The sequence below is a fragment of the Oncorhynchus mykiss genome, chromosome 8, assembly GCF_013265735.2.
Source record: "Oncorhynchus mykiss isolate Arlee chromosome 8, USDA_OmykA_1.1, whole genome shotgun sequence".
NCBI classification, from domain to species: Eukaryota; Metazoa; Chordata; class Actinopteri; order Salmoniformes; family Salmonidae; genus Oncorhynchus; species Oncorhynchus mykiss.
In genome coordinates this window covers 63,740,078-63,752,144 of record NC_048572.1, presented here as the reverse complement: position 1 = coordinate 63,752,144, position 12,067 = coordinate 63,740,078, and the positions used below count along the sequence as shown (strand labels likewise).

The window sequence follows — 12,067 nt, the reverse complement described above, 5'->3', positions numbered from 1 at the left end:
AACATCTAGGTATTAGTTCCTTGCATAAGCCTTTACATGCAAAATTGTTGAACTATTTGTCATAAACTGTCAAGCATAGTTTTACACATTTCTATTAGACCTTTTGTACAAAAACGTGAATTGATGAATCGTGCAGGTGAAATTGACCCTCACTCATGAAGGAATGTAAAGTGTTAGTTCAACCAACAATCAACCAGTTGTCTAAATTGCTCAAAGGTGCACCTCATGAAGAATCAATTGGCAAGCATATATAGACAGACCACAACACAGAGTTGCAATTTTCCAAAAATGGATGGACCAGGAAATGAACAGGGTCAACAGCCAAGAGGAGGAAGAAGAGGAGCAAGGATGCTTGGAAGGCAAAACACAGGAAGAGGTTGAAGAGGACATAGGCGCATATCTGATGACATAAGGGCCACTATTGTAGACCATGTTGTCAATCATGGCCTTACAATGGCTGAGGCGGTCGAATATTGGGAGATCAACCGTATCCTCAATAGTTCAAACGTTTTGAAGAGAGAACAGGTATGTCCAGCAATGTACAGTGCACTGTTACTGTATATAAGCAGTATACTGTATACTTCCTACAATGCTTCATATTACAGTAGTCCACTTGTATTTCACAGCATACAGAAATATACTCTATACAGATACATACTGCACCTTACATGCACCCACCTGTATGTTTTACAGTAAAATGTGTGTTCGCATAGTTTTCGTCTATGTGAAAGTGTGCGATGCATCACTGCATTTTCCCCCACATAGGACTGCAAGATTACCTCAAACCGGTGGCAGAGGACGCCTTTTCACACCTCAACAGGAGGCGGCTATTTGCACCATGGTCCTAGCAAACAATGCAATGAGACTAAGGGAAATACAAAGGACCATTATAGAAGACAACGATGTCTTTGAAAACATCCATACGGTTAGCATCTCAACCATCAACAGGGTGCTGCATAGAAACCAGATGAGTATGAAACAGCTGTACCGTGTACCATTCCAAAGGAATGAGGACAGAGTTAAGGAGCTACTGTCATGTACTGTCATGTTGTGTCTTGTCTCTGTCCTTTCCCTTCACCCTGTCTCCCTCTGCTGGTCGTTGTTAGGTTACCTTTTCTCCCCCTCTTTCCCCCAGCTGTGCCTTGTCTCCTCCTAACCACCTCGTCACCCCTTTTCCCACCTGTTCCCTTTTTCCCTCTGATTAGGTCCCTATATCTCTCTCTGTTTCTGCTCCTGTCCTTGTCGGATTCTTGTTTGTTGTGTTTCATGCCTGAACCAGACTGTCGTCATGTTTGCTGTAACCTTGTCTTGTCCTGTCGGAATCTGCCGGTCCGTCTGAGCCTACCTATGTTTGGTAATTAAAGAAGCTCTGTTTAAGTTAATTCGCTTTTGGGTCCTCATTCACGCACCGTAACAGAAGAATCCGACCAAGAATGGACCCAGCGACTTCGGATCCTCTCCACTCAGCCGTCGGGATCCAGGGAGCGATGCTAGGCAGACACGAGCAGGAATTGTCTGCTGCTCGACATGCCGTTGAGACCCTGGCCACCCAAGTCTCCAACCTCACAGAACAGGTTCACCATCTCCGCCTCGATCCACCGGCCACTTCCAGGGCTTTCGAATCTCCGGAGCCCAGAATCAATAACCCGCCGTGTTACTCTGGGGAGCCCACTGAATGCCGCTCGTTCCTCACCCAGTGTGATATTGTGTTTTCTCTCCAGCCCTACACTTTCTCCAGGAGCACTGCTCGTGTCGCCTACGTCATATCTCTCCTTATTGGACGGGCTCGTGAGTGGGGCACGGCAATCTGGGAGGCAAGGGCTGAGTGTACTAACCAGTATCAGGACTTTAAGGAGGAGATGATACGGGTTTTTGATCGATCTGTTTTTGGGGAGGAGGCTTCCAGGGCCCTGTCTTCCCTATGTCAAGGTAATCGATCCATAACAGACTACTCTATTGAGTTTCGCACTCTTGCTGCCTCCAGTGGCTGGAACGAGCCGGCTTTGCTCGCTCGTTTTCTGGAGGGTCTCCGCGCAGAGGTAAAGGATGAGATTCTCTCCCGGGAGGTTCCTTCCAGCGTGGATTCCTTGATTGAACTCGCTATTCGCATTGAGCGACGGGTTGATCTTCGTCACCGAGCTCGTGGAAAGGAGCTCGCGTTCTCCGTTGCCCCCCTCTCCGCATCACTACCATCTTCCTCTGCCGGCTCGGGTGCTGAGCCCATGCAGCTGGGAGGTATCCGCATCTCGACTAAGGAGAGGGAACGGAGAATCACCAACCGCCTCTGTCTCTATTGCGGTTCCGCTGGTCATTTTGTCACTTCATGTCCAGTAAAAGGCCAGAGCTCATCAGTAAGCGGAGGGCTACTGGTGAGCGCTACTACTCCTGTCTCTCCTTCAAGATCCTGCACTACCTTGTCGGTCCATCTACGCTGGACCGGTTCGTCAGCTTCCTGCAGTGCCTTAATAGACTCTGGGGCGGAGGGCTGTTTTATGGACGAGACCTGGGCTCGGGAACATGACATTCCTCTCAGACAGTTAAAGGAGCCCACGGCCTTGTTCGCCCTGGATGGTAGTCCTCTCCCCAGGATTCAGCGTGAGACGCTACCTTTAACCCTCACTGTTTCTGGTAATCATAGTGAAACCATTTCTTTTTTAATTTTTCGTTCACCTTTTACACCTGTTGTTTTGGGCCATCCCTGGCTAGTTTGTCATAATCCTTCCATTAATTGGTCTAGTAATTCTATCCTCTCCTGGAACGTCTCTTGTCATGTGAAATGTTTAATGTCTGCTATCCCTCCTGTTTCCTCTGTCTCTTCTTCACAGGAGGAGCCTGGTGATTTGACAGGGGTGCCGGAGGAATATCACGATCTGCGCACGGTGTTCAGTCGGTCCAGGGCCAACTCTCTTCCTCCACACCGGTCGTATGATTGTAGTATTGATCTCCTTCCGGGAACCACCCCCCCCCCCCGGGGTAGACTATACTCTCTGTCGGCTCCCGAACGTAAGGCTCTCGAAGATTATTTGTCTGTAGCTCTTGACGCCGGTACCATAGTCCCCTCCTCCTCTCCCGCCGGAGCGGGGTTTTTTTTTGTCAAGAAGAAGGACGGGTCTCTGCGCCCCTGCATAGATTATCGAGGGCTGAATGACATAACAGTGAAGAATCGTTATCCGCTTCCTCTTATGTCTTCAGCCTTCGAGATCCTGCAGGGAGCCAGGTTTTTCACTAAGTTGGACCTTCGTAACGCTTACCATCTCGTGCGCATCAGGGAGGGGGACGAGTGGAAGACGGCGTTTAACACTCCGTTAGGGCACTTTGAATACCGGGTTCTTCCTTTCGGCCTCGCTAACGCTCCAGCTGTCTTTCAGGCATTAGTCAATGATGTCCTGAGAGACATGCTGAACATCTTTGTTTTCGTTTACCTTGACGATATCCTGATTTTTTCACCGTCACTCCAGATTCATGTTCAGCACGTTCGACGTGTCCTCCAGCGCCTTTTAGAGAATTGTCTTTTTGTGAAGGCTGAGAAGTGCACTTTTCATGCCTCCTCCGTCACATTTCTCGGTTCTGTTATTTCCGCTGAAGGCATTAAGATGGATCCCGCTAAGGTCCAAGCTGTCATTGATTGGCCCGTCCCTAAGTCACGCGTCGAGCTGCAGCGCTTTCTCGGCTTCGCGAACTTCTATCGTTGTTTCATCCGTAATTTCGGTCAGGTGGCAGCTCCTCTCACAGCCCTTACTTCTGTCAAGACGTGCTTTAAGTGGTCCGTTTCCGCCCAGGGAGCTTTTGATCTCCTCAAGAATCGTTTTACATCCGCTCCTATCCTTGTTACACCTGACGTCTCTAGACAGTTCGTTGTCGAGGTTGACGCGTCAGAGGTGGGCGTGGGAGCCATTCTTTCTCAGCGCTCCCTCTCTGACGACAAGGTCCACCCATGCGCGTATTTTTCTCATCGCCTGTCGCCGTCGGAACGTAACTATGATGTGGGTAACCGCGAACTGCTCGCCATCCGGTTAGCCCTAGGCGAATGGCGACAGTGGTTGGAGGGGGCGACCGTTCCTTTTGTCGTTTGGACTGACCATAGGAACCTTGAGTACATCCGTTCTGCCAAACGACTTAATGCGCGTCAGGCGCGTTGGGCGCTGTTTTTCGCTCGTTTCGAGTTCGTGATTTCTTATCGTCCGGGCTCTAAGAACACCAAGCCTGATGCTTTGTCTCGTCTCTTCAGTTCTTCAGTAGCCTCCACTGACCCCGAGGGGATTCTCCCTGAGGGGCGTGTTGTCGGGTTGACTGTCTGGGGAATTGAGAGGCAGGTAAAGCAAGCGCTCACTCACACTCCGTCGCCGCGCGCTTGTCCTAGGAACCTTCTTTTCGTTCCCGTTCCTACTCGTCTGGCCGTTCTTCAGTGGGCTCACTCTGCCAAGTTAGCCGGCCACCCTGGCGTTCGGGGTACGCTTGCTTCCATTCGCCAGCGTTTTTGGTGGCCCACCCGGGAGCATGACACGCGTCGTTTCGTGGCTGCTTGTTCGGTCTGCGCGCAGACTAAGTCCGGTAACTCTCCTCCTGCCGGCCGTCTCAGGCCGCTTCCTATTCCCTCTCGACCGTGGTCTCACATCGCCTTAGATTTTGTCACCGGACTGCCTTCGTCAGCGGGGAAGACTGTTATTCTTACGGTTGTCGATAGGTTCTCTAAGGCGGCTCATTTCATTCCCCTTGCTAAGCTTCCTTCTGCTAAAGAGACGGCACAAATCATCATCGAGAATGTTTTCAGAATTCATGGCCTTCCGTCAGACGTCGTTTCGGACAGAGGTCCGCAATTCACGTCTCAATTTTGGAGGGAGTTTTGCCGTTTGATTGGGGCTTCCGTCAGTCTCTCTTCCGGCTTTCACCCCCAGTCTAACGGTCAAGCAGAACGGGCCAATCAGACTATTGGTCGCATCTTACGCAGTCTTTCTTTTCGCAACCCTGCGTCTTGGTCAGAACAGCTTCCCTGGGCAGAATACGCCCACAACTCGCTTCCTTCGTCTGCGACCGGGCTATCTCCTTTTCAGAGTAGCCTCGGGTACCAGCCTCCGCTGTTCTCATCTCAGTTCGCCGAGTCCAGCGTCCCCTCCGCTCAGGCTTTTGTCCAACGTTGCGAGCGCACCTGGAAGAGGGTCAGGTCTGCACTTTGCCGTTATAGGACGCAGACTGTGAGGGCTGCTAATAAGCGTAGAACTAAGAGTCCTAGATATTGTCGCGGTCAGAGAGTTTGGCTCTCCACTCAGAACCTTCCCCTTAAGACGGCTTCTCGCAAGTTGACCCCGCGGTTCATTGGTCCGTTCCGTATTTCTCGGGTCATTAATCCTGTCGCAGTTCGACTTCTTCTTCCGCGATACCTTCGTCGCGTCCACCCGGTCTTCCATGTCTCCTGCATCAAGCCCGTCCTTCGCGCCCCCGCTCGTCTCCCCCCCCCCCCCCCCCATCCTTGTCGAGGGCGCACCCATCTACAGGGTCCGTAGAATTTTGGACATGCGTCCTCGGGGCCGTGGTCACCAGTACCTCGTAGATTGGGAGGGGTACGGTCCTGAGGAGAGGAGTTGGGTTCCCTCTCGGGACGTGCTGGACCGTGCGCTGATCGAGGATTTCCTCCGTTGCCGCCAGGTTTCCTCCTCGAGTGCGCCAGGAGGCGCTCGGTGAGTGGGGGGGTACTGTCATGTACTGTCATGTTGTGTCTTGTCTCTGTCCTTTCCCTTCACCCTGTCTCCCTCTGCTGGTCGTTGTTAGGTTACCTTTTCTCCCCCTCTTTCCCCCAGCTGTGCCTTGTCTCCTCCTAACCACCTCGTCACCCCTTTTCCCACCTGTTCCCTTTTTCCCTCTGATTAGGTCCCTATATCTCTCTCTGTTTCTGCTCCTGTCCTTGTCGGATTCTTGTTTGTTGTGTTTCATGCCTGAACCAGACTGTCGTCATGTTTGCTGTAACCTTGTCTTGTCCTGTCGGAATCTGCCGGTCCGTCTGAGCCTACCTATGTTTGGTAATTAAAGAAGCTCTGTTTAAGTTAATTCGCTTTTGGGTCCTCATTCACGCACCGTAACAGCTACGGTACCAGAATGTACAGGTAAAACATATATCTATGTCATTTCTTTACAGCAACATTTTATGGTGATACATAGTACAGTAAGCATAAACTGCACACATTTCCATTGCTGTGGAAGGAACATGCAATATATGTATATTTTATGTCACTCTTCCTTACCAAAACAAATTCAACTGTGTGTTCTGGGGTATAGCGTATAATGGAGTTGGAATCAAGTGAACCCTCTCACAACTTTGTATACGTGGATGAGGCTGGCTTCAACCTGACCAAATGCAGAAGGCGGGGTCGGAATATCATCGGTCACAGAGCTACTGTGGATTTGCCAGGCCAACGGGGAGGAAATATCACCATGTGTGCTGCTATTTCGGTGCATGGTGTCCTAACCCATATCCCCCTTATAGGGCCATACAACACCCAGCATCTACTCAACTTTTTAGAGACTCTCTACAGGGCTCTCATCCCTGATGATGAGAGGGGTCTGTTTAGAGAGGATTTGCCAAAGTATGTGGTCATTTGTGATAATGTGAGTTTCCATCAATCAAACATCATAAGGCAATGGTTTGTGACCCACCCGAGGATGCTCATAGAATTCCTCCCACCTTATTCACCATTCCTTAACCCAATTGAGGAGTTATTTTCAGCATGGAGGTGGAAGGTGTACGATCGTCAGCCACACACACAGATGACCCTGCTGGCTGCAATGGATGCGGCATGTGAGGACATCACAGCCTGCAGAGGATGGATAAGGCATTCCAAAAGATTCTTTCCACGTTGCATTGGAAGGGAAAATATCCGGTGTGATGTGGATGAGAATATGTGGGCTGACAGACAGGAACGTCTGGATGTGTAGAGACAGCACAACAGTGCTGCGGGCAAAGTTGTGCCTTAGGGGTGGTTTCCTGTGTTTCTTTCTAATTTAGTTTTTTTTTCTTTGTGCACCTTGGGTTGTCCAGTCTCTTTCAATCAATAACCCACATACAGTAATATGTAAATAGTACTGTTGAAATTGATATATGCCATAGAAGTGCAGCCTTGTGCATTTTCATTACAGTAACTGTCATCCAAACTGTAGCCTAAGTTTACATCAGGTAATACTGTCAAAGTACACAGTTACATTGACAACATGCCTAAACATTTTGACGACCTTGTTCGTGAACAATGACTCAGTGACTTATCATTCTGATGATACTGACATGATCATTGGCATGAATATTTACTTTTGAGAGATGTACTAAGGGTTTTTAGTGACTGACTAGCTTTAGAAATATATCTATTGTATATTGCAGTTTGTACAAATTGTTCTGAGAAATGCACTTATTATTTTGCACATGTTAGGGATGATGTGAGAAATGCACCAAAGCGACTGAGAAAAACTGTAAGAACGATGGAGGCCACTGTGTTCTTGGGGACCTTCAATGCAGCAGACATTTTTTTGGTACCCTTCCCCAGATCTGTGCCTCGACACAATCCTGTCTCGGAGCTCTACGGACAACCCCATGGCTTGCTTTCTGCTTTGACAAGCACTGTTAACTGTGGGAGTTTATACATTTTCAAATCATGTCCATTCAATTGAATTTACCACAGGTGAACTCCAATCAAGTTGTAGAAACATCTCAAGGATGATCAATGGAAACAGAATGCATGTGAGCTTAATTTCGAGTCTCATATCAAAGGGACTGAATAATTATGTAAATAAGGTTCTGTTTTGTTTGTTTTTTAACACATTTGCAAACATTAAAAAAAAACTGTTTTCACATTGTCATTATGGGGTATTGTGTGGAGACTGATGAGGGAAAAAAATAAATGTCATCCATTTTAGAATAAGGCTGTAACATAACAACATTTGGAAAAAGTATTTGCAAATGCACTGTACATACAATACACTACAAAAGTATGTGGACACCTGCTAGTCAAACATCTCATTCCAAAATCATGGGCATTACAGTAACACTGAGTTGGTCCCCACTTTGTTGCTATAACAGCCTGCACTCTTCTGGGAAGGCTTTCCGCTAGATGTTTTGAACATTGCTGCGGGGACTTGCTTCCATTCAGCCACAAGAGCTTTAGTAAGGTCGGGCACCACAACCCCAGGTGTTAGATGGAGTTGAGGTCAGGGCTCTGTGCAGGCCAATCAAGTTCTTCCACACTGATCTCGACAAACAATTTCTGTACGGACCTCGCTTGTGCATGGGGGCATTGTCATGCTGAAACAGGAAAGGGCCTTACCCAAACTGTTGCCACAAAGTTGGAAGCACAAAATCATCTACAATGTCATTGTATACTGTAGCGTTAAGATTTCCCTTCACTGGAACTAAGGTGCCTAGCCCGAACCATGAAAAACAGCCCGAGACCATTATTCCTCCTGCACCAAACTTTACAGTTGGCCCTATGCATACGGGCAGGTAGCGTTCTCCTGGCATCCTCCAAACCCAGATTCATCGGTCGGACTACCAGATGGTGAAGCGTGATTCATCACTCCAGAGAATGCGTTTCCACTGCTCCAGAGTCAAATGGCGGTGAGCTTTACAGCCAATGCTTGGCATTGCATATGGTGATATTTGGCTTGTGTGCGTGCGGCTGCTCGGCTATGGAAACCCATTTCATGAAGCTCCCGACGACGTAGGCAATTTGGAACTTGGCAGGGAGTGTTGCAACCTAGGACAGACGATTTTTACGCACTTTGCGCATCAGCACTCGGCGGTCATGTTCTGTGAACTTGTGTGGCCTACCACTTCGCAGCTGAGCCTTTGTTGCTCCTAGACATTTCCACTTCACAATAACAGCATTGACAGTTGACCGGGGCAGCTCTAGCAAGGCAGAAATTTGACAAACTGACTTGTTGAAAAGGTGGAATCCTATGACGGTGCCATATTGAAAGTCAATGAGCTCTTCAGTAAGGCCATTCTACTGCCAATGTTTGTCTATGGAGATTGCATGGCTATGTTCTCGGTTTTATACACCTGTCAGCAACGTGTGTGGCTGAAATAGCCGAAACCACTCATTTGAAGTGGTTTCCACATACCTATGTGTGCAGGGTAGCAGGGTAGCAGGGTAGCTATATCTCTTATACATATGTTATAAGTAGGGTGACCACATGTCCTAGAATCAGTCGGACAGTCCCATATTTTGTCCCATTGTCCTGCACCAAACAATCATGTCCCACATTTTATCAACACATTCAAACGCCACTCATTTACAAAAAAAGGTCGATATGTCCCGTATTTCAGTCAGACATTCTTACCTGCATCTTTTGCAGCAGGGAGGAAGAGGCAAAGCGAGAGGTTTCACTCTCACCAAAATTAGCCAAAATAAGCCCAACGTGTTTCTATGGGCTTATTTAGGACCTAAACTTGTCGCCTGCCTTCCCATCTTTGGGACAACCACTGCCATAGTTAGGGTGGAGACATGAGCATCTCGTCATAATAGATCTGTTTGCAGTCATGTTGCATTTTTTACAAGATGTATATCATGAGGATGTGGTACTGGGGATGTTAAACACTTCTCCAATCGTTGTTGAGATCTGATATTCTGCTCAGCGCAAGTTGAGACGTAGGCCAATGTAATATTGTCAATCAATCACATTTGTCAAATCGTTTCGGTCTATATTCCAGCTAAACTTGGAAAGAACATTGAACTACTTACAAAAAGCCTGCTTCTGACGAAGAGCTACAAAGGTAAGTAAATAGCCGTATTATACTGAAAAGATATTAGGTGATTTCGTTCAACTTGTGAGGCTCTCCATGCTCATTAGTTGCTCATTCAACATATTTGCTGCTACTTCACTCAATCCCGGTTTCTGCATAACTACATTTTGCGCGAGGCAAAGGAGTAGCCTATAGTTGTGTTTCAACTAGCTTGTTTTGTGGTGGTGGGGGGGGGGGGGGGGGGGTCTGCCAAAAAATAAATATATAATGCTTTTGTCCTGCATTTGGGTATTTTAAATGTGGTCAACCTAGTAATAAGTGATGGTATCAGATTAGGGACATTTGTTGCGTCAAATGGGACCCTATTCCCTATAAAGTACACCACTGTTGACCAGGGCCCTGAGCCCTATGGGCCCTGTTCAAAAGTAGTGCACCATGAAGGGGATAGGGTGCCATTCAAGATGCATCATGTTGATTGGGATTGCATGGTAAGTACTTTGATCATGTATCAACCCATCAACTTGTCACCACACAGCCACAAGCCAAACAGACAACAGCATGCTTCCCTGGCTCTGTCAGCACAGCAAACCCCTCTTACATCAACGTGTTTCAATACATTAGGCGCAGTCATAGCCGTGGGAAGTAGTTTGGGGGTGGGGGTGCTGCAATATTTTTTGGGTGTTGCTGCAGAGGAAGAGGTTTCGCTCTCGCCAAAATCAGTACAAAATATATCCATCCTATTATTCTAAAAAACATGTATTACATATTTGTTTTATTCCTATTTTTTATGGTGTGCTGCAGCAACCTCAGCACTCCTACTTCCCACGGCTATAAGCGCAGTAACAACAAATTCCTTTTAATTCAGTTATTCTCTCATCTCCCATGGAAATTAGTTTATCACGCTCTCGAGCTTGCGATACAAGGGGTCTGCATTGGTTCATTATTCGTATGTATGAGGCACTCGTCAGAATGATTGTTGTTTTCTGTGGCTGTTATCTTCGCACACTGGGAGTCCTAGGGACTGGGAGTTCATGGGAAATGAATAACAAGAGTAGCCCAAGGATTAAATGGCTACCCGTGGTTTTTTGGCCTTTCTATCATGGTAAGAGCCAGCTAGGGGGTTAGATGTGATCAATAAAAGTCTGTAAATTCTACAGTGAGTCCATTCATGCTATGCAATAACTGTTTTGCAAATTGCAGCTCAGCTCTGTAGGGTTCTGAGGTTTAGGAACAATCACAACTAACAGTGCTGCATATAGCCATGCTGTTATCGATCTGCTCTTTTTAGAGTCATTGATGGGTTGGCTATTCATGCATGAAAGAGCCCTCTTAGCAGTGAATAAACAGTGATGATCCATTTCTATGAGGTGTTATTTTCCTGCCAAATCTATGATATGGGGGATTTATCTTAGAGCAGCCTTCAATCGTAAGATGGTAGTATAATGTGTGAATGTGAGACAACCTTTATCAAAAAGACAACTTTGGTAACTGAGCAAACAATAGCTAGAGAACCTACACTTTCTGTACATTCTATAGTTAGAATGAATGTTGTGTTTAGGGAGGAAAAAATAGCCTGGTCCTAGATCTGTTTGTGCTGTCTTGCCAACTTCTATGTCATTGTTCGCAAGACAGCACAAACTGATCTGGGGCCAGGCTAGTGTCTAGGGAGGAAAAGATAGGAATCAAAGGCAAACCTTTGTGGGTTGGGTTCATTGTGCTTGTCTCTTTCGTGTTTGATCATCCTGTAGCGGCCGATCCGGACGTCCGGTCGAACCACCTTCATCCCGTTGAGGGTGATCCTACAACAGAGGAGTCATGCTTTAGAAAGAATCAGTTAGAATGTGCATCCCAAATGGCAGCCTATTCCCTACATAGTGCACTACTTTTGCCCAGAGCCCTATGGGCCCTGGTCAAAAGAAGTACACTACATAAGAAATACTGTCGGTTGCCAATTGGGAAGTCATAACTGCTCCAAAGCAGCTGTAGCAATGCCAGCCATAACGAGACACTGTAATAGCAATCTTGAGTTAAGCTTCAGCTGTAATGCAACAAAAATGGGGTAAAGCAAGCCTATCCTAGACCTAGATGGAGGAAAATAAGAAATGATATTCATTCACGCAGCAACATGGAACCGTGTGTTTGTTTGGGTGTTTACAATGTTTGGTCCCCAAGATGGGATGAAATGGTTTTATTTCACTCTGTAATGCTCTGATTCATTCTAAATCTCCTGTGTTATTGGTGCAGCCAAGCCTGACAGTTTGTATCTGTGGGCCTCGCACTTACTGACTGACAAACAAACGGTAAAACATATTGCTTCTGCATCCCGCCATCAAAGCCTCATTAGCC

The 12,067-nt window shown here is 47.2% G+C and overlaps 1 protein-coding gene across 1 annotated transcript in view; it reads right to left on the bottom strand.

Moving 5' to 3' along the window:
• LOC110530319 (beta-1,4-galactosyltransferase 2) overlaps positions 1–12,067 on the bottom strand; it is a 147,153-nt gene that overhangs the window by 8,370 nt on the left and 126,716 nt on the right. The window contains exon 6 of the mRNA XM_021613255.2: positions 11,416–11,520. Coding sequence (XP_021468930.1) covers positions 11,416–11,520 — 105 coding nt within the window. The remainder of the gene's footprint in view (positions 1–11,415; positions 11,521–12,067) is intronic.